Source organism: Pongo abelii, chromosome 18 (assembly GCF_028885655.2).
Source record: "Pongo abelii isolate AG06213 chromosome 18, NHGRI_mPonAbe1-v2.0_pri, whole genome shotgun sequence".
NCBI classification, from domain to species: Eukaryota; Metazoa; Chordata; class Mammalia; order Primates; family Hominidae; genus Pongo; species Pongo abelii.
The window spans coordinates 45,927,890-45,955,336 of record NC_072003.2 but is presented as its reverse complement, the minus strand read 5'-3'; the positions used below and the strand labels follow the sequence as shown (position 1 = coordinate 45,955,336).

At 50.5% G+C, this 27,447-nt stretch overlaps 1 protein-coding gene across 1 annotated transcript in view; it reads left to right on the top strand.

Annotated features, from left to right (window-relative positions):
- Positions 1-7,624: 7,624 nt before the first annotated feature.
- Positions 7,625-27,447, top strand: part of MYLK3 (myosin light chain kinase 3) — a 40,445-nt gene continuing 20,622 nt past the window's right edge. The window contains 7 exon segments of the mRNA NM_001131598.2: positions 7,625-8,253; positions 15,797-15,887; positions 17,791-18,223; positions 23,129-23,589; positions 25,098-25,203; positions 25,968-26,061; positions 26,522-26,631. Of these exon segments, the coding sequence (NP_001125070.1) occupies positions 7,777-8,253; positions 15,797-15,887; positions 17,791-18,223; positions 23,129-23,589; positions 25,098-25,203; positions 25,968-26,061; positions 26,522-26,631 (1,772 nt within the window). The 5' untranslated portion in view covers positions 7,625-7,776.

The following is a 27,447-nucleotide window of genomic DNA, read 5'->3' as shown; positions in this document are numbered from 1 at the left end:
GCACTCCAGCCTGGGCGACAGAGCAAGACTCCGTCTCAAAAAAAAAAAAAAAAAAAAAAAAGAAAGAAAAAAGAACTCTAGTTGTCCTAGCGTCTCTAATTCCTTTTGTTCCCCCTTTTGCCATATGTGCCATCATCATGCTGATGGCTAATGTTTGAGCACTTGCTGGGTGCCTCCCAGGCATTCTCATGGCACCGCTCGACCACTCCATGAGGGTATGTGTTATTACTATTCTCCTGTTACAAACAGGGAAGTATAGACTCAGAGAGGTTAAGTGAACACTGGCCCACAGCTCTGGCTAATAACTGGCAGAGGCAGAAGTTAAATCCAGGCAGTCTGACTCCAGGCCCCATGCTCTCCACATTTTGCTGCATGTGTTTAATTGCATTCTATTGTACACTCTTTTTCCCCGGGGAGGGTTCCTGTTGAACACTCTTCATTTTCTTGCTTCAACTTTGGGCCTAGGTTGAAGCTATTGTTTCCTGGAGCTCTTTTTTTTTTTGAGACAGAGTTTCACTCTTGTCACCCAGGCTGGAGTGCAATGGCGCGATCTCGGCTCACTCCAACCTCCACCTCCCAAGTTCAAGCAATTCTCCTGCCTCAGCCTCCTGAGTATCTGGGATTACAGGCACCCACCACCATGCCTGGTTAATTTTTTTGTATTTTTAGTAGAGACGGGGTTTCACCATGTTGGCCAGGCTGCTTACCCCCTCATTTTGTTGGAGTATATCGTCAAAGCAGCTTCCTTAGAAAGCGTGCGTGGGTCAGGTGCGGTGGCTCAAGCCTATAATCCCAGCACTTTGGTAGGCTGAGGCAGGTGGATTGTTTGAGACCAGGAGTTCAAAAGCAGCCTGGGCAACATGGCAAAACCCTATCTCTAAAAAAAAACCCCACAAAAATTAGCCAAGCGTGGTGGCACACGCCAGTAGTCCTGGCTACTTGGGAGGCTGAGGTGGAGGACTGCTTGAGTCCAGGAGGTTGAGGCAGCAGTGAGCTGAGATCATGCCACAGCACTCCAGCCTGGGTGACAAAGTGAGACCATGTCTCAAAAAAAAAAAAGCACGAATTGTTTGCATTTTTGCAAATCATAAAACCCTTCATTTTGTTCTCGATGGTGGTGCAGTGTCTTCAAAATTCTAAGGGGAAGTGCTTTCCTATCTAGACTTTGACAGCCAGCCTCTCTTCTAGCATCCAGTTGTTTTAGGATGAGAAGTTTCATGTCATTCTGATTCTAGTTCTTTGGTATGGGTAGTAGTCTATTTTCAGAAATACCTGAAACTGGATAATTTATAAAGAAAAGGAATGTATTTCTTTAGTTATGGAGGCTGAGAAGTCCAAGGTTGAGGGGCTGCATCTGGTGAGGACCTTCTTGCTGGTGGGCCCTCTCTGTAGAGTCCAGAGGTGGCCCAGGGTATCCCATGGCGAAGGGGCTGAGTGTGCTCCCTCAGGTCTCTGTACCTCCTCTTATGAAACCACCAGGCCCACTCCCATGATAACCCATTCATCCATTAACCCGTAAGGGCAGGGACCTCGTGATCCAGTTGCTTCTTAAAGGCCTTACCTCTCAATACTGCCACACTGGGATTAAATTTTGACATGAATTTTGAAGGGGACAAATTCTCACAAGTATGTGTTTTTTTTTTCTTTTAAATTTCAGTGAGTTTTTAAATTTTCTCTTTATCCCTGTGTTCTAAAATTGCATAATGATTGTAGTATTTCTTTTATAAATTATTTCCTTCTTTCATTTCTCTTTCTGAAACTCCAGTTAATTAGATGTAAGGCTAGCTGGACTCACTGTTGAACAGCTTTCTCTCCTGCACATGTCTTCATCTTTTAGTTCTATTTTCTGGGATATTATCTTAGTTTCATCTTCTAATCCCTATATTGAATTTTTAAATTTTACTATTCATATTTTTAAATTCCAAGAACTCTCTTTTACTACAGTCGTTCTTTTTCCATAGCATCCTCTCCTTTTTTAAAGAATGGAATAGCCTTTCACGCTCTTCTGTGGCTACAAATGACAGCCTTGTCTGTTTATTTTTTGAGACAGGGTCTCGCCCTGTCACCCTGGTTGGAGTGCGGTGGCACGAACACGGTTCGCTGCAACTTCCGCCTCTTGGGCTTAAACAATCCTGCCACCTCAGCTTCCCAAATATCTGGGACTACAGGCGCATGCCACTACACCCAGCTAATTAAAATTTTTTTTTTGTAGAGACAGGGTCTCCCTATATTGCCCAGGCTGGTCTCGAATTCTTGTGCTCAATCGAGCCCCACGCCCTGGCCTCCCAAAGTGCTAGGATTACAGGCGTGAGCCACCTCACCCCGCAAAATGACAGACTTCTTGAAACTTTCTGTTTCTCATTTTCTCTGTTTCTTCTATTATCATGTTTCTGTTTATTTGCTTTAGTCTTTCCTTTTCATCTTGAAGGCTTTCTTTGAACATCCAGTGATCCTTTTTGTCTGTGCATATTTCTGAATAAGGTACTAACAGCTGGGTGGGTGTTTGAGGCTTGTTACCTGCGTGGTTTTGTTGAGGATGATCAGGTGGGGCGCTCCTGAGGAACCCCAAAAGCCAGCCCCTAGAACTATTGTGGTGTGGACCATTACATTTCTCCAGAAGCAGGCTCTGATCTCTAGGGAGGGTGGGCCTGGCCAGGCCCTTCTGTGCTGAGGTGTGGGGCAGGAGGAGGGATGGACTTTTCAGTCTTGCATTCCTGCTCCCCATTTACCCCACCAGGGGTCTCGGGGTCTGAAGCCTCTCTGGGGTCCTATAGGGAAAGCTGGCTCCATGCTTATCTGTATTTGCCTTTGTGGCCAGTGAGGCTGCAGTTTTCTCTTTCTTGTTTCTCCAGTTACCTCTCCTCCACCAGTTTTCCATCTTCCAGAAATTCATTGATAACACTCATTCACCAGTGGCCCCTTCCATTCTGTTCATCGTTGCGGGTGGGTATTTATTTTCTTCCTTTACCATGAAGTCTCTGGAGGGGAAGGAGAGAAATATGAGAGGTCATTCTTTCAACTTGAGTCAGAGTCTTGATATCATTTTATTTTATTTTATTTTTTGAGGCAGGGTCTTGTTCTGTTGTCCAGGTTGGAGTACAGTGTCTCCATTGCTGCTCACTGCTGCCTCAACCTCCCAGGCTCAAGAGATCCTTCTGCCTCAGCCTCCTGATAACTGGGATGACAGGCACATGCCACCATGCCTGGCTAATATATACGTATATGTTCTTTTGTAGAGACAGGGTCTTGCTATGTTGCCCAGGCTGGTCTTGAACTCCTGGGCTCAAGCAATCCTCCTGCCTCAGCCTCCCAAAGTGCGGGGTTACAGGTGTGGACCACCACTGTCCTGGGTTAATAAAGCCTGGAAAGATATTGAAAGACCCCATCTCTACAAGAAAGTTTTTTTTTTTAACTTTTATTTTAAGTTCAGGGATACATGTGCAAGTTTGTTACATAAGTAAACTTGTGTCATGGGGGCTTGTTGCATAGATTAACTAATGGGTACTAGACTTAATACCTGGGTGATGACATTTAAAACAATTAAAAATTAGCTGGGTGTGGGGGTATGCACCTGTAATTCCAGTTATGCAGAAGGCTGAGGCTGGAGGATCGCTTGAGCCTAGGAGTTCCAGTTGCAGTGAGCTGTGGTTGTGCCACTGCACTCCAGCCTGGGCAACAGATCGAGACCCTATCTTAGAGGAAACAAAGTAAAATAGAATGAGGGTGTTGAAATCTCTCTCACCCCATGATCCCCAAGACTGTTAGGTCACCAGAAGGCCAGGAAAGAGTCTTGGGATTTAGTGCATGCTGGCCCCACCCTAGGGTGGATAGAGGTCAGCCTGTCTTTTTCCGGGAGAGGATCTGCTGCCCTGTCCTTACCCAGGAAAGACAAGGGGTTATTGTATTTGCTGCTCTGTCAATCCAGTTCAGCTACCTCTTCTCTGGTCTTCCTTCTCTTGGCTTGGGGGGTCAATGCCTCCCCATCCTCTGGGCAAGCACCATCACCCAAAAACTGGCCAAGCCCCCTGCTGTGTCCTGTGCATCAGGGAGAGTTAGAGAGAAGCATCCCTGCAGGAAATCCATGTGCTCCAAACTCATTTCTCCTAAAGTGAGAATGAAAGAGGTTAAAGCTGGTCCTTCTGGCTACTCCTTTCCACCAAAGAGGCCCCAGGAACCGCCGGCAATATGTTCTAGGCTTTCTCCCAGAGGGCCCCGGAGCTTCCTGGAGCTCCCTTCCCGGATTGTCAGGGTTTCCTGCCCTGTGCTCACTTTGATGCCTCCTCCTTCCACAGAAGTCTCAGGACGGTCTGCTCAGCCTCCTGCTGCCTCCTCCTTAGCTCATTCCTCCATGTTGAACACCTGCCATGTGCCAGGCGGCTGGTGCCTCCAGGAATCCAGGCCAAGCCCAAGAGGCTTGGTCTGCCCTCAGGGAGCTTCCAGCTGCAGCCACCTTCTTAGCAAATGAGCTACCTTGTAAACTTGTTGCTTAATGAAGACATGACAAATCGTTTTGTAATTTAATTCCTTTTGTTTTTTTCTTTTTTGAGACAGAGTCTTGCTCTCTCACCCAGGCTGGAGTGCAGTGGCACCATCTCAGTTCACTGCAACCTCCACCTCCCGGGTTCAAGCGATTCTCCTCAGCCTCCTGAGTAACTAGGATCACAGGCGCTCACCACCATGTCCTGCTAATTTTTGTATTTTTAGTAGAGATGGGGTTTCACCATGTTGGCCAGGCTGGTCTCAAACTCCTGGCCTCAAGTGATTCGCCTGCCTTGGCCTCCCAAAGTGCTGGGATTACAGGCATGAGCCACCATGCCCGGCCTCAGATAATTCATGTTTGATATAGATACGTGGCTGGGGTATTTGGTGTTTTCCTCTGGATTCATTTAGACTTTGAAGTTATCTTTCTGGCTTTATGTATTTATTTGTTTTATTTATTATTATTATTATTATCATTATTATTATTATTATTTTTGAGACAGAGTTTCACTCTTGTCACCCAGGCTGGAGTGCAGTGGCGTGATCTCAGCTCATCGCAACCTCCGTCTCCTGGGTTCAAGAGATTCTTCTGCCTCAGACTCCCGAGTAGCTGGGATTACAGGCATGCACCACCACACCTGGCTAATTTTTTGTATTTTTTTAGTAGAGATGGGGTTTCACCATGTTAGCCAGGCTGGTCTTGAAATCCTGACCTCAGGTGATCCACCTGCCTCAGCCTCCCAAAGTGCTGGGATTACAGGCATGAGCCACCACAACCGGCCTATATATTTATTTTTGAGACACAGTCTTGCTCTGTCGCCGGGCTGGAGGGCAGTGGCGCAATCTCGGCTCACTGCAACCTCTGCCTCACCGGTTCAAGCAATTCTCCTGCCTCAGCCTCCCAAGTAGCTGGGATTATAGGTGTGCGCCACCATGCCCAGCTAATTTTTGTATTTTTAGTAGAGACGGTGTTTCACCATGTTGGCCAGGATGGTCTCAATCTCTTGACCTCGTGATCCATTTGCTTTGGCCTTCCAAAGTGCTGGGATTACAGGTGTGAGCCACTGCACCCGGCCCTTTCTGGCTTTATTAACCCAGGACTTACCTGGATGCTAGTTCTCCAGAGATCTCCACAGCAGTGGTAATAATGAAGTCTCTCCTCCAGAGACCAGGGTCTGCCTCTCTTGTCTGGTGGGAATTTTATTCCACAGAAATTATGGGCACCAACTGGGGAGAGGCACAGGGGCTGCGTGTGTTAGACTTCTGGAGACTTCTCTAAGCAGCCATTTCCCAAAGGTTGGCCCAGGGAGCCCAGATCTGCAGGGAAGTGCTAAGCGTGAAGTGTCGGGAGAGCCCGCTGCCCTGGTCGGGTGGGGGAGACTTCCGTGGTAGATGAGGTCCTCCTGAGGCGCACGGTGAATCCCCAGACGGACTGGAACACAGAGTTACCCCTCAAATTTCCTTTTCCAGGGAGACTTTGTTTATTTGTGTGTTTGTTTTCAGTGGCGGTGAATATAACAGACCCTGCTCTTTCTAGCATGTTCTGGGTCATTCCACCAACGACACCCAGGGCTGTGCTCTCAGGAATGGGTTTGGATTTCTCTGTGGGCTGCCCAGGGGCAACTATCGGGATAGAAGGGTAGGTAGAGAAGGTTGTGGTCAAGCTGCATTTGCATAGCAAGCTCATTGCATTGATAGGTTAATGGTTTAACATAGCAAAACCTCTAATGGTGCTTTCATGTATTTATTTATTTTGAAGACAGGGTCTCGTTCTGTTGGCCAGGCTGGAGTGTAGTGGCAGGATCAGAGCTCACTGCAGCCTCAAGCAATCCTCCCGCCTTAGCCTCCTGAGTAGCTAGGACCACAGGTGGGTGCCACCACACCTGGCTTATTTTTTGTAGAGACCAGGTCTCGCCATGTTGCCCAGGCTGGTTTCGAACACCTGGACACAAGCAATCCGCCTGCCAAAGTGCTGGGATTACAGATGTGAGCCACTGCACCCGGCCCTAATAGTGCTTTTAGATTCCAAATGTCCAGGTCAGATTTTATCATAATTGCTTTTATTCAGAAGGGGGAAGCTTGAGGGGACACTAAAGCCGCCTCCCTTGGGGGCAGCCCTGCCCATGGCTGGACCATCCTCAGGAGGCCGTGTGCCTGCCTGGGCCACCTTGGGCAAATGCCCCTCTCTGGGCTTTGCCCTCTGCCAGCGGGGAGCTGGATGGAAATGGTGTAGGTCAGACTGCTCCGTGGCGTCCTTGGGACTTTGAGGGACTCCCTGTGCCCCACCTCGGGGGTAACCTTAGTGTCTCTGCTTGTGTCTGCTTTATTGACTGATACGTCTGTAAAACGTTTTATTTGAACCAAGGGCTTCTAAGGTAAAAACGTTTGTAAACCACAGGAAACACAGGCCTGTTGTGCTCTGGGTCCCTGCTGAGTCTGTTTCAGTATGGAAATTGCATGTCTGATACCTGCATAGTTGTTATTGGGGGAGCAGGTGTCTCTGGTGAGTGTCCCCCTGAGGGCCCTGTGAAGAACATGGCCCTTGGGACAGCACTTGGCAGGTGGCCAGGGCCATTGCCCTCAGTTCTATTTTTAGGTACAAGGGACTAGTGACTGAGGGCTCTGGTGGGGAGGGACCTGCCGGCCACCCCACAGACAGTCTAAACACATGTTCTGAACGCTGGTGTAGTAGGGGCACCTGAAGTTTGTTTTAAATTTGCAGAAGCATCAAAATTTTCATCATGGCAAAAGTCACAACTTTGCTGAGTGGTCTCACATTCCTTTCTGTCTTGGTCTTGCTTTTTATTGTGACTCTGATGTGTGTGGCCTCAGGGCTCTGGGTCTCTAAGGACCTTCCTCTGCCCTGGGATCCCTCCTGGAGCCCAGCTGGCAGGTGCCATTCTCCAAAGGACCCTTTCCTTTCCTCCGAACCATTAGTTGAACGAACCCTGCCGGCTCTGGGCAGATTCTTAACATATTTGCCCATCAGCAGCCTCTCAGAGAGGAATGTTAAATGCTGCCGTGATGTCAAAGGGGCCCCAAGGAGAAGGGCCTGGGCCGACCTCGGCCTGTCACTCACAGGCCCGTATAGGGTGGGAGATAAGCAAAGCAAAGGCACAGGAAGAACCCGGGCCTCTGCGCTCCTCACACAGCCCAGGCCATCGTGGAGGTTGGTGCTGCCAGGAGGCTGTCAGCTACGGAGGACAATGACCTTGCAGACACCACCGCCTGAGTGAGAACCAGGGGTCTGTGCCTCTCCTCATTACCCGCTCTTGCCCTGGTCAAGCCTGCACCAGCATGTCAGGAACCTCCAAGGAGAGTCTGGGGCACGGGGGGCTGCCAGGGTTGGGCAAGGCCTGCTTAACCACCATGGACAAAAAGCTGAACATGCTGAATGAGAAGGTGGACCAGCTCCTGCACTTCCAAGAAGATGTCACAGAGAAGTTGCAGAGCATGTGCCGAGACATGGGCCACCTGGAGCGGGGCCTGCACAGGCTGGAGGCCTCCCGGGCACCGGGCCCGGGCGGGACTGACGGGGTTCTCCGCGTTGACACCCAGGCCGGGTGGCCCGAGGTCCTGGAGCTGGTGAGGGCCATGCAGCAGGATGCGGCCCAGCATGGTGCCAGGCTGGAGGCCCTCTTCAGGATGGTGGCTGCGGTGGACAGGGCCATCGCTTTGGTGGGGGCCACGTTCCAGAAATCGAAGGTGGCGGATTTCCTCATGCAGGGGCGTGTCCCCTGGAGGAGAGGCAGCCCAGGTGACAGCCCTGAGGAGGTTGGTTCCTGCTTCCCTGCCCTGGCTGGATGGGAGGCCCCGGCCCTGGTGGGAGACTGGCCAGGCAGCCAGTGTTTGGAGAGCTGGAGGCATGGTGTCCCCTTCCTGTGTGACCTGTTGATGGGGAAAAGGAGAGCTGGAAACTTACAGGTCATAGGTGGATTTCCAGTCAGGACACTGCCTGCCATTCTCCCCAGGGAAGGGAAGAAGCGGGGCTCTGGCCAGGACTGCAGGGTCTTGGCAGCTCCAGGGAACCTAGCTGTGGGGCACACGCTGGCAGTTCGGGACAGAGGACCACACACTTCTCTGACACCCCCGTGACTGCCCTTCCGCTTCTTCACACATGGGGTGGGACAGGCAGGAGTGGCCAGTCTGTCCTGATGGAGCCCTGCTCAGAAACCCACCCGCCACCTCCTGTCCCCAACCTTGAGCTTAGCTCCAGAGGGGGTGGAGAGTGCAGCTGCCTGTGGGGAGACGAGTGTTGACAGTGACCCAGGGGGACAGCAGGCAGGAGCTGGAGCCTGGGGGTGGAGGGTGGCATTCCTGGGAGCGGCTGTTCCTGAGTTGCATAATCAATCCTGCAGGCTAATGGAAGCTTGGCCGCTGGGAGAAGGATATGGGGGGTGAGGTCTGTAGAGGGAACACCCTGTTTGGGGACAGCTAGGGGTCAGCCACTTAGCAACACTCAGACAACCTGGAGCCACCATTTCAGACCCCTGCAGTGACTCACCAGCCTCTGGCAAGAGATGAGCTGGGGTCAAAGGGGTCTGTGCTTGATTCTGTGTCAGCTGCCGAGGACAGGAGCATGCCTCCCGTCCCCGCACCAGGCCAGAGCTCCCCTGCTGCCCCTTCCCCTCCCTGCCCTGCAGCTCCTCTCAGAGCTGCCCCTCTCCCTAGCCCCCGCTGTCTGCACGGTGCCTTTTCTGAGGGCTTGCCCTGCAGGGCAGTGTGACCCTAACCAAGCCCGGCTTTAAAAAATAAAATTATGCTGGGTGCAGTGGCTCACACCTGTAATCCTAGTGCTTTGGGAGGCCGAGGTGGGAGGATTGCTTGAGGCCAGGAGTTTGAGACCAGCCTAGGCAACATAGTAAGACGCCATCTCTACAAAAAAAAAAAAAAAATTTGCCAGGCATTGTGACACATACCTGTAGTCCCAGCTACTCGGGAGGCTAAGGTGGGAGAATTGTTTGAGTCCTGGAAATGGAGGCCTTCAATGGAGCTATGTTTGTGCCAGTGTACTCCAGCCTGGGCCACAGAGTGAGGCCCTGTCTCTTAAAAAAATAAAGAAATTTAATCTAATTATAGTCAGCCCTCCATATTTGTGGGTTCTACATCTGCAGATTCAATCAAATCTTGGATCAAAATGTAGTTAGTCCTATGATGGTGTGTCCGTACTGAGCATGTACAGGTTTTTCTTTCTTGTCATTATTCTCCAAATAATAATACAGTTGTTATACAATAGTATAACAACTAGTCATATAGCGTCTACATTGTATTAGGTATTATAAGCAATCTAGAGGTGATTTAAAGTGTATGGGAGGATGTGTGTAGGTTACATGCAAATACCATGACATTTTATATCAGGGACTTGAGCAGCCATAGATTTTGGTGTGGAGGGGTCCCAGGAACCAATCCCCAGCAGATACAGAGTCATGACTGTAAATAATAAAATAGATCTAATCAATAGCTTTAACAAAATTAATATGCACATAGTAAAAAATATCATGTAGAGTAAAGAGCATACATCTCCTTCCTATTCCATCCCCCAGGCCCCAGAACACCAATACCCTGCCCCATAGACAAGCGTGGGTTCTGATTTCCTTTGAATCCTTCCAGATAGAGGCTGTGTCTACAAGCACCTTGGTATCCACAGCACCCTTTTGTTTTGTTTTGTTTTTCCCACAATCTGTAGCACCAGAATTGCTTTGTTGTTTTTGTTTTGTTTTTGAGACGGAGCTTCGCTCTGTCACCCCTGGAGTTCAATGGCACGATCTCGACTGACTGCAACCTCCATCTCCCGGGTTCAAGCGATTCTCCTGTCTCAGCCTCCTGAGTAGCTGGGATTACAGACGCCCACCACCATGCCCAGCTAATTTTTTTTGTATTTTTAGTAGAGATGGGGTTTCACCATGTTAGCCAGGCTGGTCTTGAACTCCTGACCTCAAGTGATCTGCCTGCTTCGGCCTCCCAAAGTGCTGGGATTACAGGTGTGAGTCACCGCTCCTGGCAGAATTGTTTTATTTTAATTCAAATGTTATTCACATTGTCCTGGCCCTGATTTCTAATTTTTTACTTAATATATTTTGGGCATTGATTGATGTTCATATCGTTATGAATATATCCGCGTACTCCCTTTGGGGGCTGTGTCTTCAGTTGTTAACCAGCCCAGATCCTCATTTGTTTCTATTGTTTCTCATTTTTAGCAACTATAAATAATGATGCAGTGAATATCCATAGATGTATGTCACTGAACACAAGTGTGAGTTTATCTGCATGATACACTCCCGGCAGTGGAAATGCCAAGCCAAATGGTAAATTTGTACACATAAAGGCAAGTCAGCCTTCAAAGAAGTTACTCCAAATCAGTCTCCTACCATCAAGGTGTGGGAATGCTTTTGATTCTTTGCCTTTCTGGTAAATGAAAATGGGAAATTATTGTGCTTTTTTTTTTTTTTTCTCTTTTCCCCACCCACTTCCCCCTTCAGATTATTTTAACGAAATCTGAGATTTTGGATCATTTCTTTCATAAATGTTTTAGCATTTGTAGCAAAAAGATAAGGGCTCTTTTAAAAAACATAATCTTGATACTATCATCACACCTAAAAAAGTGAATAACTTTGTTTATTTATTTTTATTTAGAGACAGGGTCTCACTACATTGCCCAGGCTGGTCTGGAACTCCTGGGCTCAAGCAATCCTCCTGCCTCAGCCTCCTGAAGTGTTGGGATTATAGGCACGAGCCACTGCACTGGGCCGAATGATAACTTTTTAGTATTACTGAAGTTCGGTGTTCAAATTTCCCTGATTATCTTATATTTTAAAAATATTTTAGGCCGGGCGAGGTGGCTCAAGCCTGTAATCCCAGCACTTTGGGAGGCTGAGGCGGGGGGAATCACGTGAGGTCAGGAGTTCGAGACCAGCCTGGCCAACATGCTGAAACCCTGTCTTTAATAGAAATACAAAAATTAGCTGGGCATGGTGGCACATGACTGTAATGCCAGCTACTCGGGAGGCTGAGGCAGGAGAATTGCTTGAACCCAGGAGGTTGGAGGTTGCAGTGAGCCAAGACTGCACCACCATACTCCAGCCTGGGCAACAAGAGCAAAAACTCCATCTTAAAAGAAAAAAAAAAAAGCTGGGTGTGGTGGCTCACGCCTGTAATTCCAGCACTTTGGGAGGCCACGGTGGGCAGATCACGAGGTCAGGAGTTCGAGACTAGTCTGGCCAATATGGTGAAATCGCGGTCTCTACTAAAAATACAAAAATTAGCCGGGCATGGAGGTGTGTGCCTGTAGTCCCTGCTACACGGGAGGGGGCAGAAGAATCGCTTGAACCCGGGAGGTGGAGGTTGCAGTGAGCCAAGATTGCACCACTGCACTCCAGCCTGGGTGACAGAGTGAGACCCTGTCTCACAAACATAAAATAAAATAAAATAAAATTTACAGTATTTGTATCAGACCCAGATAAGACAATTATTTATATGTCTCTTAAAGCTAACCTTTTGAACTTATGAAAAAAAATTAGGTTTTTATTATGGAAAATTTCAAATATAACCAAAGCTAGACTAATATGTCTCATAGTTTTGATTTATATTTATTTTACTAGAAGACTGAACATCACTTGTATTTGATGTTCAGGTTTGAAACCTTTTGTATTTTCTGTGAACTGCCTGCTTGTATCTTTTCCCCCTCTTTCCTATTTTGTTTTTTTGCCTTTTTCTTATTGATTTGTAAGAGCACTTCATGTATTAATGAAATTAGCTGTTATACATGTTGCATGAAGGCATTTCTGGGTCAGGGAAGTCATAGAACTTCCTCTTTTCTGAGTTCTTGTGCCATTTCCCGTCTGTCCTGCCCCACTGGAACTTGCTAGATCTCTCCCCTGGCCCTGGCGTTTAATAAACATGTTAGGAATGTCTTTAGGTTTGGTCCAGTCTCCCCATCAGGCTGTCGGCTGCTGATTGGCCCATGACAGGAAGCCTCTGCTTCCCTCCGTGTTCTGAGGCCAGGGCAGGTCTTGCAGGAAGGGCTCAGAGAATGAGCGGTGAACTGAGAAACAGCCACAGCTGCTAAACACATCGTCAGTGCTGAACGCCGTGCATTATGGAGGCTTCTTGGGGACTGTGTTTCCTGGGAGAGTGGGGCATGGCGACCATCTGTGGAATGGAATTAAATCCTAGCACTGGCGGTTAAATTTGAAAATTGTGCCAGGACTTTGTGAAGGTCCTCCTGAGATCTTCAGAAGTCCCCAGCGGCACTTCATTTGGTTCCAGCAGTGAATTCGTTGATCCCTGGAAGCCAGGTGCGGTCTCCTGGAAAACAGCCCCAGGCATATGTGTTCAGAGGCACCAGTCCTCTAGAATGGTGTGTGAGGAAGCACAGAAACGGCAGGGACTAGAAGGCTGAGCCCTGAAGACAGCACCCAGCTGGGGGTGGGGGGTGCGTACACACGCGCCTGCCTACCCTAAAGATGAGGGAAGGAGAGGACAGTTTGAGCCCAACAAGGTCTGCTAAAGGACAGTCTGTCCAAGTCCCTTTCTGCCAGTGGGTGAAAGAGGAGGAGGTCTGTTTCATGCCTCCAGTTCCCCCAGCTCCGGGGGCGGCAGGACAGAGCCTGAAGAAGGATAAGGGGGAGCTGTCTGCTGAGCAGGAGATCTGGGCCACATTGATGACTCTGGTGATCATGGTGACAGCGGCAGTGAGCAGTTTTGATGAAGTGCCTCCCCCACGCCAGGTGCTGGGCTGTGTGTTCTCCATGTGCTATGTCCTTACTGTTCAGAGGTCAAAGCTTGGTGTCCTGGAATCGCAAAGTAATGAGCAGGTAGTAATTGAGAGGAGTGGGCACGATGTAGACAAACTGTGGAACCACCACCTTAGGTTTGGGGAGACATTTGGGACAGCTGTGGTGCCTTGCTTAGAGGGGGACTGCCCTAGCCGAGTTTTGCCATCTTGGCCTAGAGTTGCCAGATCTTCAGGTTTTTTTCTGTGTGTGTGTGTTTTTTTTGTTTTGTTTTTTTGCTGGGATTACAGGTGCCTGTCACCACGCTTGGCTAATTTTTGTATTTTTGTAGAGACAGGGTTTCACCCTGTTGGCCAGGCTGGTCTTGAACTCCTGACCTCATGTGATACACCCTCCTCGGCCTCCCAAAGTGCTGGGATTACAGGCGTGAGCTACCACGCCCCGCCATCCTCAGATTTTTTAAGAAAAGCTGGGAACTTAGATTTTTTTTTCTAGTGAGTTTATTAAGGTATAGTAATTACATAATAATTATGATGGTATAATTTACATATAAGAAACTGCACATACACACAAACTATGCACATTTCAAATATATAGCTCCACAAATGTTTCCATCCGTGTCATCATCACCACAGTAAAAATGGGAAACAATTCTGTCACCCCAAAAGGGATCCTAACTGTAAAAATCTCATAGATTTTAAAAGTTGGGAACAAATTGAAAAATTTAAACCTGGGTAACAAAGTGAGTACCTTGTCTCTATAAAACAACATCAACCAACAATTAGCTGGAGGTGGTGGCACGTGCCTGTAGTCCCAGCTACTCGTGAGGCTGAGGTGAGAGGGTCACTTAATCCTGGAAGGTCGAGGCTGCAGTGAGCTGGGATCCAACCACTGCACTCCAGTCTGGACAACAGAGCGAGACCCTGTCTCAAAAAAAAAAAAAAAAAAAAAAGTGCAAGCCCAACAAAATATGTCCTGAGCTGTTTTTGGCCTCTGGGCTTCTAATTAAGGGCTTCTGTGGCAAGGCAGGGGAAGGCCCTGGCTGGGCCCCCAGGCATAAGGCACTCACTGATACAGGGGCCTCTCTTGCCTTGGCCACAGAAGCCCGGAGACTGGTGAGTGCCTTATGCCTGGGGGCCCAGGAAGGCTCTGGGCTGTGGCTGGCACTGCTGCTGTAACATGTGCCAGGATTCATCTTAGGGACTTCACCGAAGGGTCCAAACCCCCAGAAGCACCATGCTCTTGCATGAGGACCCAGCAAGAGGTCAGACCATCTGGAAATATTTGCTTGAGTGTGGACTAGCTAAGCATACTGAGGGCTTTGGGCTGTTTTATGGGTGAAAGCATGGGCAGGCCAGGCACTGGTCTGGTGTGGACCCTTTGGATTTAAGGAAAAGCTTCTGAGAGCTTCTCTGGGCCAGTTCCTTACACTGGGCTCATTTAACACTGATAGCTCTTGGTTCCTGGCAGGACAAAATCAGCAGAGCTATTGAGCACCCACTATGTGCCGGGCACACTTCTAGGACATTTGCACATTACTCCCAAATCCTCCCACTGACTCTACAAGGCTGATAACATGATTATCCCCATTTACAGATGAGGAAAGTGAGATGCAGGGAATTTAAGGATCTTGGCCAAGTGTTGAAGGTGGGGTTCAAACCCAGCATGGCTGGCTCCAGAGTCCATGCCCCTGGCTACACTGCTACACTGTAAAGAGGTGACCATGGGATCCCTCAACCCAGCTCCCAGGCACACATTACTAATTGACCTTGGCACTGTTTTCCCCTAAGCATGGATTTGACTTCAGAATTCAACTGAAACCAATGCTGTAGTAGCCATAACCAATTGATCTGGGTTGGCATATTAAGATTATTTTCCATCTCTGGCCGGGCGTGGTAGCTCACACCTGTAATCCCAGCACTTTGGGAGGCTGAGGAGGGAGGGTAGCTTGAGTCCAGGAGCTTGAGACCAGCCTGGCCAACATGGTGAAACCCTGTCTCTACTAAAAATACAAAAATTAGCCGGGCATGGTGGCCCATGCCTGTAGTTCCAGCTACTCGGGAGGCTGAGCTGGGAGGATCGTTTGAACCTGGGAGGCAGCGGTTGCAGTGAGCTGAGATTGTGCCATTGCACTGCAGCCTGGATGACAGAGCAAGACCGTGTCTCACACACACACACAAACACACACACACACACACACACACACACAAATATATATGTATATATTTTTAAATGATTATTTTCCATCTCTAGTCTAAGTCTTTTGGGGTCCAGCCTATTTTGAACCCTGTATCAGGGGCTGGGTTCATCCCTTATGCGGAATATGGTGAAGCCCTGGAAAAGGAGGTGGTTCTGGGTGTGAAGCTGGGTGCCTCCTCTTTTAAATTTTATGACGTTGGGAAGGCCTCAGTGTCCTTCTCTCTAAAGTGATAATTGCAGTATCTACTCTCCAATGTTACTGTGAGACTGTGTGAAATAACCTAAATGCCCTTATCTTAAACAAGGGGGAGGTGCTAAGCAAATGTCTGTGGCCTGAATGGCAATGTTGATGATAATGATGACATTTTTTATGGTTGTTATTTTAGAACAAAGAGCGAGTAGAAGAAGAGGGAGCAAAACCAAAGCATGTGCTGAGCGCCAGTGGGGTGCAGTCTGATGCCAGGGAGCCTGGGGAAGGTGAGTGGGATCCCATTTGCTTTATCTGACATTGCAGACACAACAGCTTCAGAATAAAGGCCCCAACAACATGGCCCACAGTATGATTCCTGGGCAACTGTCAAAGCTTCTTTTTTTTTTGCAGGGTTTTTTGTCATATATATCCCACCAGAGACACATAGTCAATTGCTGCGTTTCAAAACCACCTGGAATACAGTTGACCCTTGCACAACTCGGGGTTGGGGAACTGACTTTCTGCACAGTTGAAAATTCAAGTATAATTTTTGAATCTTCCAAAATTTAACTACTAATAGCCTACTGTTGACTGGAAGTCTTGCTGATAACGTAAATAAGCAATTAACATATGCTTGTTAAATATGGTATTCTTAGAGTAAGCTAAAGAAAAGAAAATGTTATTACGATGATCACAAGGAAGATAAAATGTATTCCCTATTCATTCAGTGGAAGTGGGTCTTCATTCTTGTCATTTTCACATTGAGTAGGCTGAGGAGGACGAAGAAGGTGAGGGGTTGGTCTTGCTGTCTTAGTGGCAGAGGAGGAAGAAAATCTACATCTAAGTGAACCCGTGCAGTTCAAACCTGTGTTGCTCAAGGGCCAACTGTAGTACCTTTCTGTGCAGGCTATGCCACCAACTTGTTACTCAAATGCTTTAAATATTTATGGATTACTTTCTTAACCTTTAATTTTCTTGTATAATTTTGCATGATATTTACGTGATTCCAAAGTCAAATAGACAAAACAATGTGTATTAAGAGAAGTCTAGAGGCCAGGTGCAATGGTCCATTCCTGTAATCCCAGCAATTTGGGAGGCCAAGGCAGGAGTCATTTGAGCCCAGGAGTTTGAGACCAGCCTGGGCAACATAGTGAGACTCCATCACTATGAAAATTTTTTTTACTTAAAAATAAGAGGCTGGGCATGGTGGCTCACACCTGTAATCCCAGCACTTTGGGAGGCTGAGGTGGGCGGATCACCAGAGGTTAGGAGTTCGAGACCAGCCTGGCCAACATGGTGAAATACTGTCTCTACTAAAAATACAAAAATTAACTGGGCATGGTGGCATGTGCCTGTAATCCCAGCTACTCAGGAGGCTGAGGCAGGAGAATCGCTTGAACCAGGGAGGTGGAGGTTGCAGTGAGCCAAGATCACACCACTGCACTCCAGCCTGGGTGACAAGAGCAAGACTCTGTCTCAAAAATAAAAAATAAATAAAAGAGAAGTCTGTCTTCTACTTTTGTTCTCTGCACCCTGCGTCCTCCCCTGATATGTAAGTAACCATTTAAAAAACTTTTGTCTTTTCTTTCCCTTGAGGTCCAGTCTAACTAGACAACATGATCAGTGGTTATGTGCACATGTGCACACATGCACACTCACACATGCTCCCTTCTTAGAGAAACAGGATGCCAGACACACCATTCTCCACCTTGCTTTCGTTCACTTACAGTATATCCAGAGATCACTCCATAGCTGTGCTTAGAGATTGTTTTTTTGAGACAGGGTCTCACTCTGTTGCCCAGGCTGGAGTGCAAGTGGCGTGAATATGGCTCACTGCAGCCTCTATCTACTGTGCTCAATCCTCCTGCCTCAGCCTCCCAAGTAGCTGGGACTGCAGGCACACGTGACCATGCCCAACTCATTTAAAAATTTTTATTTTTAGTAGAGGCAAGCTTTCATTGTGTTGCCCAGGCTTCCATAGAGATATTAATTTCTCCTTTTTCATGGCTGTGCCACACTCCTTGTTGGATGCATCATGGTTTAGTCGACCAGCCCCTTTCATTTGGGTTGCTTCCAGTCTTTGGCTATTATAAACTGAGCACTGAATGGCCTTGTGCAGATTCCTTGCAGTATCTTTGTGGCAGACTCCTCCAATGGGAGTGCATTTTTGTCCTGCCTGTTTTCCTGTAGAGAGCCAGAAGGCGGACGTGCTGGAGGGGACAGTGGAGAGGCTGCCCCCCATCAGAGCGTCAGGGCTGGGAGCTGACCCCGCCCAGGCAGTGGTCTCACCAGGCCAGGGAGATGGTGTTCCTGGCCCAGCTCAGGCATTCCCCGGCCACCTGCCCCTGCCCACAAAGGGGGAAGCCAAGGCTCCTGAGACACCCAGCGAGAACCTCAGGACTGGCCTGGAATTGGCTCCAGCACCCGGCAGGGTCAATGTGGTCTCCCCGAGCCTGGAGGTTGCACCAGGTGCAGGACAAGGAGCATCGTCCAGCAGGCCTGACCCTGAGCCCTTAGAGGAAGGCACGAGGCTGACTCCAGGGCCTGGCCCCCAGTGCCCAGGGCCTCCAGGGCTGCCAGCCCAGGCCAGGGCAGCCCACAGTGGTGGAGAAACACCTCCAAGGTAAGGGGAGCTCTTCCAGGCTGGGTGAGGGAGGGGATGGACTGCGGCCCCTCGCTGGAGCTCGGCCGTGGGCAGCATCCACTGCATACATGTTCCTGGGCTGTTCTTGCGAGGGGAATAGGGAGGAGGCCCGGGCCCTACCTCTGGGAGCTTAGAGTACCACTGCCCACCGGCTGCCCACTAGAAATAACTGGGGGGAGTTTGGAAAATAAAGATGCCTGGAGATGTTGATTGAATTGGTCTGGAGTGAGTCTCAGGAATTAGATTTTTTGTTTTTTACATGCTCCCCAGGTGGTTCTAATGGGGAACAGTGTTGAGAATCACTAGCTCTTAGATCAGTACTAACAGTAGCTAAAAGATGGGGCTCACGGAGCACCTGCTCCCGGTCTGGCCATTGGCTGGGCATTTCACCGGGTTCACCTTTTATTCTCAAGCCATCTGCAGGAGGTGAATGTGGTTGTCATCCCCATTTCATTGATGAGAATACTTAGGCTCCCAGTGCCCAGGGCCCCACAGCTAGGAATTCATAGAGTTGGGATCTGAATCTGGGTTACCGGATTCCGGAACCTGTGCCCCAATCACTGCACCATCCTGCTTCCTCAAGTAGGCATTTAATTAAGTTCTAAATAATATGGTGGGGAGAGAAGGACAGGGCCCTCAGGAATGTGAGAGGGGTGCAGGCTGAGTCAGCCCCAGGAGCTTTCGGGAGGCTCACGCAGAAGTCCTGGAGGTGGAGTCGTGGCAGCTGCCCTGCCCCTAGAATGCAGCCTGAAGACCTGCTCTCGGCAGACGTCTGTAGCAGAGTAAAGAATCTGCAGACTCTCGTGCCCTCCCCAGCATGTCCTGGTCCCCAGGGCAGCCCCGCTGAACAGTGCTGTGGCCCCGGGCTTCTCTCGGAGGGACCTGGTGTTTCCTAGCATCTTCTGCGCCTGCCCGGGGTGGCCCTGACCTGTCATGGAGAACCCAGGCCTGGCTCAGGGAGTGGATCTGGTGTCTGTGTTTGCTGTGGTGACAGGCAGAGAAGCCCAGATCATTTGTCAGACTTGGTTCTAGGAGGAAATGGGAGCCTCCCAGGAGGCCTCACAGGCTGGAGGAAGGGGTTCCTGGCAGGCATCCTGGGATCGGAACCAGGACACTAAATGTGGAATCTGGGGCTGGGGGTGAACTGTCTATGAAGTTGTTAGGGGCCTCAAAAGATTCTGAGAGAGAAGAAAAGTTCTCTATCTCAGGTTCAACCCTTGGCTGAATTCAGGCCCAGCAGACCTGCAGTGGCCTCAGGAAGAGAGGAGATCACTACCTGCCCTTCCTCACCTCAGACATGGGTGTATTTTGAGGAAAATAGGTTGGAAGTCAAGTATCAGCTCTGATGGGCCATGGCTGCCTGTGCAGAGTTTCCTGCTGGGCACTGTGGCTCATGCCTTGATCCCAGCACTGTGAGAGGCTGAGGCGGGAGGATCGCTTGAGCCCAGGAGCTTGAGGCCAGCCTGGGCAACAAAGCAAGACCTTATCTCTACAAAAATTAGCTGGGCTACCGTGGGCATGGTGGCATGCACCTGTAATCCATGCACGCTACTGGGGAGGCTGAGGTGGGAGGATCACTTGAGCCCAGGAGGTTGAGGCTGTAGTGAGTTATGATCACACCATTGCCCTCCCGCCTGGGAGACAAAGTGAGACCCTATTTCAAACAAACAACAACAACAACAAACAAACCCAGAGGATCCTGAGGCCATGACTACTGAGGCACTGAACTGGAACCAGTCAGCACTGCCTGCCATGAGTCTGCCACATGGCGGGTAGACAGCTTTGGGTACTGAAGGTGGCAGTAGCTGCTTGTAAGTGCCTTTAGGGGCTTCACTCCATGCCACTGGAAGTGAAGACCCAAAGGGAAGTCATGACTGCTGGCCTTCTCAGCTGACCATTGACTGGCAGCAGTTTCCTGTGTCCCTTGGTCTGGCAGGAGGCCTGAGTTAGATTTGGAGTGGCTTGCCGTGGATGCCACACTTCCCTTCCTACCTGTCATTACCGAGCCATGCCCAGTCCCAAGGCACAGTGTTGGAAGGATTTCTACCTCCCACCCAGTGAGTCACACGCACCTAGGGACAGGTGTGTCAGAGAGGTCCAGCAGCTCAGACACGGGGACGGGGCCTTCAGCTGCTGGAGAAAGGCTTCACTGTTTTCTTTTAAAAAATTGGGATAAAAACTGTCCAGGCACAGTGGCTCACACTTGTAATCCCAGCACTTTGGGAGGCCGAGGTGGGCGGATCACCTGAGGTCAAGAGTTCAAGACCAGCCTGGCCAACATGGTGAAACCCCGTCTCTACTAAGAATACAAAAATTAGCTGGGCGTGGTGGCGGGCGCCTGTAATCCCACCTACTCGGGAGACTGAGACAGGAGTATCGCTTGAACCTGGGAGGCGGAGGTTGCAGTGAGCCAAGATCGTGCCATTGCACTTCAGCCTAGGGGACAAGACCGAGACTTTGTCGCAAATAAATAAATAAATAAATAGGGATAAAAACCACATAATGTAAAATTTAACATCTTAGCGCCCCCCCTCCTTTTTTTTTTTTTTTTTTTTTGAGACAGGGTCTCACTCTGTCACCGAGGCTGGAGTGCAGTGGTGCCATCTCAGCTCACTTCAGCCTCCACTTCTCGGGCTCAAGTGATCCTCCCGCCTCAGCCTGCAGTGTAGCTGGGATTACAGGCATGTGCCACCATGCCTGGTTAATTTTTTATTTTTTTGTAGAGACAGGTCCCACTATGTTGCTCAGGCTGGTCTCAAACTCCTGACCTCAAGTGATCCTCCTGCCTCAGCCTCCCAAAGTGCTGGGATTACAAGTGTGAGCCACAGTGCCCAGCCCCATCTTAACCTTTTAGAAGTGTACACTCAGTAATGTTAAGTATATTCACGTTGTTGTGAGACGGATCTCCAGGACGTTTCCATCTAGCAAAACTGAGATTCATCATCCACTAAATTAACACCTCCTGCCCCTCAGCCCTTGACAGCCACCATTGTACTTTCTGTCTCTGTGAATCTGAGTATTTGAGGGTCCTCATATCAGTGGCATCATACAGGATTTGTCTTTTTTTTTTTTTTTTGAGATGGAGTCTCACTGTGTCACCCAGGCTGGAGTGCAGTGGCATGATCTCAACTCACTGCAAACTCCACCTCCTGGGTTCAAGCGATTAGCAATTCTCCTGCCTCAGCCTCCCAAGTAGCTGGGACTACAGGCACGTGCCACCACACTGGGCTAATTTTTGTATTTTTAGTAGAGATGGGGAGCACGGTGTCCTCAGGGTCCATCGATGCTGTAGTATGTGTCAGAACGTCCCTTCTCTTTAAGGCTAAATAGTATTCTGTGCTATATAATGCGTAGACACCACCTTCTGTCTATGTATTATCCGTCACTGGGCATTTGGGTTGCTTCCACCTTTTGGCTGTTGTGAGTAATGCTGCTGCAGTTATGAGTGCACAGATGTTTCTTGGAGACCCTGCTTTGGATTCTCTGGGATATATACCCAGAAGTGGAGTTGCTGAAACATGCGGTAATCCTACTTTTAATTTCTGAAGAGCCTCCAGTTTTCCACAGCAGTTGCGCCATTTTAGCCCTTTTGAACCCCTGCATTTGTGCCTTCCTCTCTTGGTTGACTCTTGGTGCATCTGTAAGGTATCACCGTCCCTGAAGACAAAGGAGAGAACTGAGGCCAGACTTATCCAAAGCTGTCCAGCAACCTGCTGGCAGAGCTAAGCCCAGAATCAAGGCCACCTGCCTCCCTGCTGAGACTCAGTCCCCATCAGACACTGTCACCCTCACCCCCTAACACACATAGACCCCATGCTGTGGGATTGTGGCCCAGCAAAAAGAAGCCCCACTAAGAGGCAGCCAGAGTTGGGGAGACTCGGAGAGGGAGGGTTTGGATTCCCGGGTGACTTGACTGCCAGGATCAAGGTCCTTCCTTCTAGAGGTCGGGGCTCAGAGGGCCTTTCCCACCTCCATCTGGGCTCACAAACCCTAGTATTGCAGAGTCTGGGCAGTGAAAATGAGTGAAGTGAGCTGGGGCATTGCCAGGGTGCGCAGGGCCTGTGCTGAGGTGGAGAGCTGTTCCTCAACCACGTGGGCATGTGGGCCCAGCACAGCCAGCTCTTCTGTTTGTTCAAGATGAACAGAAAGTCTAGTCTTTTATGAGAATTGCCTGATTTTATTTTATTTTAGTTTTTGAGACAGGGTCTCTCACTGTGTCGCCCAGGCCGGAGTGCAGTGGTATGATCATAGCTCACTGTAGCCTCCATCTCCTGGGTTTAAGCAGTCCTCTTGCCTCAGCCTCCCGAGTATCTGGGACCACCACTCCTGGCTAAGTTTTTTAAAATTATTTTTTGTAGAGATGGGGTCTTGCTATATTGCCGAGGCTGGTCCCAAACTCCTGGCCTCAAGGGATCCTCCCACCTTGGCCTCCCAAAGCACTGGGATTACAGGTGTGAGCCACTGTGCCCAGCTGGAATTGACTGATTTTAAACAAATACTTCTGATCTGGGGCTTCCAGTGTGATGTTTGAGTTGGTTTCTCCTTCTCATCATTTAAGTGAAAGGGAAACTGGGCCGAGGGGAAGGTAGAGGGACCCGGGCCTCCCGCCTACAGGCCTCAGTTCTCCTGGGACAGAAGCAGGTTCTCAGGGGTGTATTGTCCTCACCCCTGTCCATTCTCAAGCTTCCCAGGACCTTCATCCGGTGGGATCCTGGGAGCTGATGGCACCAACTGCCACTGAAGCCAGCTGCTGCCCTGGTGTCCTGTCTAGCAGGGCCCCAGGGCCATTGTCAATGATGGCAGCAGTGGGCATTGGAACCCACGTCTGTTCTGACTCCAGAGTCCTTGCCTCTAACCTCAGCGCCATGTTTCTCCCCACCCCAGGATCTCCATCCACATACAAGAGATGGGTACTCCTGGGGAGATGCTGGTGACAGGCAGGGGCAGCCTTGGACCCACCCTCACCACAGACGCTCCAGCAGCTGCCCAGCCAGGCAAGCAGGGCCCACCTGGGACCGGGCGCTGCCTCCAAGCCCCTGGGACTGAGCCCGGAGAACAGACCCCTGAAGGAGCCAGAGAGCTCTCCCTGCTGCAGGAGAGCAGCAGCCCCGGGGGAGTGAAGGCAGAGGAGGAGCAAAGGGCTGGGGCCGAGCCTGGCACGAGACCAAGTTTGGCCAGGAGCGATGACAATGACCACAAGGTTGGGGCCCTGGGCCTGCAGCAGGGCAAAAGCCCAGGGGTGGGAAACCCTGAGCCTGAGCAGGACTGTGCAGCCAGGGCTCCGGTGAGAGCCGAAGCAGTAAGGAGGACGCCCCCAGGCGCCCAGGCTGGCAGCATGGTTCTGGGTAAGTGGGGCTGTTCCCTGGCTAGACACGAGCCCTGAGGGGAGGGAGTTTGGAGCCCCTACTCCTGGGGAGCCTTCCTGTAGCTTCCAGGGGTAGATCATATGAGTCTGGGGGCGTCCAAGAGTCGGGAACATCTCCAGGTACATCCTGGGGCTGGAGACCAAGGCGCAGAGATGCGGGGCCTGAACTTGGGCTGGCTGCGGGGTAAGGGAGAGGGGACACGTGTGGCCCACCTGGGTACATTTCCTTTTTTGGAGACAGGGTCTTGCTCTGTTGCCCAGGCTGGAGTCCAGTGGCATGATCATAGTCCCCTGCAGGCTTGACCCGGGTTCAAGTGATCCTCCAGCCTCGGCCTCCTAGAGCTTTAGGATTGCAGGCATGAGCCGCTGTTCCTGGCCACTGGGGAGATTTCTTACCGCCACCTGCCCGCCTGAGCTTGCCACCATGAGTCTCATTTTGGATTGAGAGAGAGAAGGCTTCTGTTAAAAAGCGAAGACATGAATTGGTGTCTGTGACCACTGTCAGCCATTCCCACCCACCCGGTCTAGTGACCCAGGGTGTGTTCTTATGATCCAAAAGCCCTCAACCCCTCCAGCCCTAGGGTCACACCCTCCTTGGTCTGAGAATTGTCCACGAACCGCTGTCAGTGTTCCCAGTAGTTGGAGAGCAGGCAGAGTGCTCCCATGGCGAGCATTGAACAAACGCCAGCCCGAGCCGGCTTCCTTCCAGCCCTTGGTGCACAACCGGTTCATGCCGCTGCACTTGCTGTGTGTTCTAGATTCTGTTTTATTCATTTAGTCTATTTCCTGTAACATTTCTAGTATTCATATCACCTCTGAAGGACAAGATTAAAATAAAACAACCCTAAACCATTAAAAAACAAACAAACAAGCAAACCTTTCCAAGTGCTGGCCGTCCTCTATTTCCCTTGCAGACAGATCCCCCGTCCACCCCCTCCCCAATCCTGTGCCCCGGGGCCTGCCCCTCTGGCTGCATCACGGGCTGTCATGCTGAGCTTCTGGTTGGGCTCAGCTGGCAGGAGATGGAGGATGAGAGGAGAGAGGGTGGATGTTTATTTCTCCAGCTGCCTCCTTCTCATAACACCCTCACGAGTTTCCACAGCCCTGACTTTACAGTCCCTTTAAAAATAGTGGCGTCACTAACTGCCCCATCACCTTGTCCACGTGGCCCCTCTGTTTCCTGTGGGCCACACAGATCCACTAGGATCGCCTTGTAGACGTCATGAACAGACTGGATAGAACTTCTCGGCCTTGCCAAGGGCACTGTCCTGGGTGCTGGGAGACCTGGGTTTGAGTGCTGTCTGTCACGGGCTCCCTTCTCTGCCGAATGGATGGCTCTACTGAGATGGTTTGGAGAAGAGGTTTCAAATACCAGGGCTGTACGTAGGGCCTGGTGGACCAAGAAAAGCTAAGTGGGTCTGGCACAGGTGACCGAGAGGTGTGGGCTGCACAGAGGAGGCTCACGGGTCCTTATTGCCTCCTGAGCAGATGACAGTCCGGCCCCGCCAGCTCCTTTTGAACACCGGTTAGTGAGCGTCAAGGAGACCTCCATCTCTGCGGGTTACGAGGTGTGCCAGCACGAAGTCTTGGGAGGGTAGGTGGGCATCTGCCTTGGTTGGGGGGCTTAGAGCAGGAGTCATGGGGCAGGGTCGGGACCACCTGGAGAACTGGGGTGGGTGCTGCAGGATGACTCTCTCTCGAGCTGATGGAGCCAAGGCTGGGGTGGGACATCCCGTACAGCATGGGGTGCATGGTGGCCCACAGAGTAGGGGAAAGAGAATAGCTTGAGAGGACACGAGAGCCCACATGGCATCGGGGAGGGGACGCTCAGGAGGGCGGGCACCCTGTGGGTATGGGAGGCACAGCCTGGAGGTGGCCGGAAAGCTGACATGAGGTGGGGTGAGGAGAAGCTTCTTTAGGGTGGATAGCCCAGGTGGTGTGGGGTGAGGGGATGTTCCCTGGGGTGCAGGATGGCCCAGGTGGTGTGCGGTGAGGGGGATGTTCCTTCAGGTGCAGGATGGCCTCAGTGGTGTGGGGTGAAGGGATGTTCCCTGGGATGCAGGATGGCCTGGGTGGTGTGGGGTGAAGGGGATGTTCCTTCAGGTGCAGGATGGCCTCAGTGGTGAGGGATGAGGGGATGTTCCCTGGGATGCGGAATGGCCTGGGTGGTGTGGGGTGAAGAGTTGCTTTGCAGGTTTCAGGATAGCCAGCAGGGTTTTGGGGTGATGACAGGCTGCACTCTGGGATGTAGGATGGTCCACATGGCCTGTGTGTGGATGAGTCCGACCCAGAAGTCCAGGGATGGGTGTGGGATGAGCCTCTGGGCTCTCAGCCTGCTGTGTGGCTGTGTCTCTGCAGGGGCCGGTTTGGCCAGGTCCACAGGTGCACAGAGAAGTCCACAGGCCTCCCGCTGGCCGCCAAGATCATCAAAGTGAAGAGCGCCAAGGACCGGGTGAGGCATCTGCCTGGGCCAGGTCCCTGTGGCCAGCCTCAGGATTCCTTTCCTTCCCTCAGGGCCCCCAGGCTCCCATGCTGAGCTGGAAATGCTACTTATTCCTGCTCTTTTCCAGGATTCCCACCCTCCAGTCAGGCAGTCCCCTTCACAGCCCTGGGTTCAGACCCACCCACCATGTGCAGGTGTCCAGGCACAGCTCTGTAGAGCTGCCTGTGGGGCCTGGGGCAAGAAGGTCCTGTCCCTGTTGGGCCTTAGGTTTCCTGTCTGTGAGATGAGTGGGTCACACTCAGGCCCTTTGTGTTGTAGAATCTGGTTTGGGTGTTGAGTCAGGGAGACCTGGTGTGAGAACAGGAAACTAAGGAAGGATGAGGAGTTCTGTGTCTGTCTTGGGAGGTCAGCTGGCTCCTCTTCCTGACTCATTCGCTTGGAAATCCCTCTGTCCTCTGGTTCCCCCAAGGAGGACGTGAAGAACGAGATCAACATCATGAACCAGCTCAGCCACGTGAACCTGATCCAGCTCTATGACGCCTTCGAGAGCAAGCACAGCTGCACCCTTGTCATGGAGTAGTGAGTATCAGAGGCGGGGCGGCTGCCTCGGCTCAAGCCAGGGCTCAGCGCTGGGGCTTAGAGCCTTCATTCGAGGCAAAGTCCTCTCTCTCCTTTCCCCTTCCTGGCACGTCCAGGGTCGTGTCATCCTGTCTTCTCTGGCTTGGCTATTTGACCTCCAATACAGAATGTGGAGGACAAAGCAACTTTGTCACAAACCAGTGGCCAGAGAGCCTGATTTGACCTGCAGGTGTATGTATGTCAATTGACCTATACTACTTTCAGTAATTTTTTGAAAATTAAATTAAATTGAAACTTTTTTTAGAGACAAGGTCTTACTCTGTCACCCAGGTTGGAGTGCAGTGGTGTGATCACAGCTCACTGCAGCCTTGAACTCCCAGACTCCAGTGATCTTCCCACTGTAGCCTCCCATGAAGCTGTGACCACAGGCGTGTGCCACAATGCCCAGCTAATTTTTAAATTTTTTTGTAGAGATGAGGTCTTGCTATGTCGCCCAGGCTGGTCTTGAACTCCTGAACTCAAGCGATACTGCTGCCTCAGCTTCCCAAAGTGCTGGGATTACAGGTGTGAGCCACCACACTCTGCCTATTTTTAGTAATGTGGGATTTGTTGTTAACCATTGGAAATTAGGAAGCTTCACATTAAAACCTAGATATCTGGCTTTTCTTGAAAACGTAAAAGATGTAGTAAATGCCGGGCCTGCCTTTCCAAGTGGAAATGATGTGTGGGAGCTCCCAAGGGTTGCTGTTTGTATACAGGGTGACCAGGCTTCCTTTGCCACAATCCCCACCACTCCCAACCACCTCAGTGCTGGGG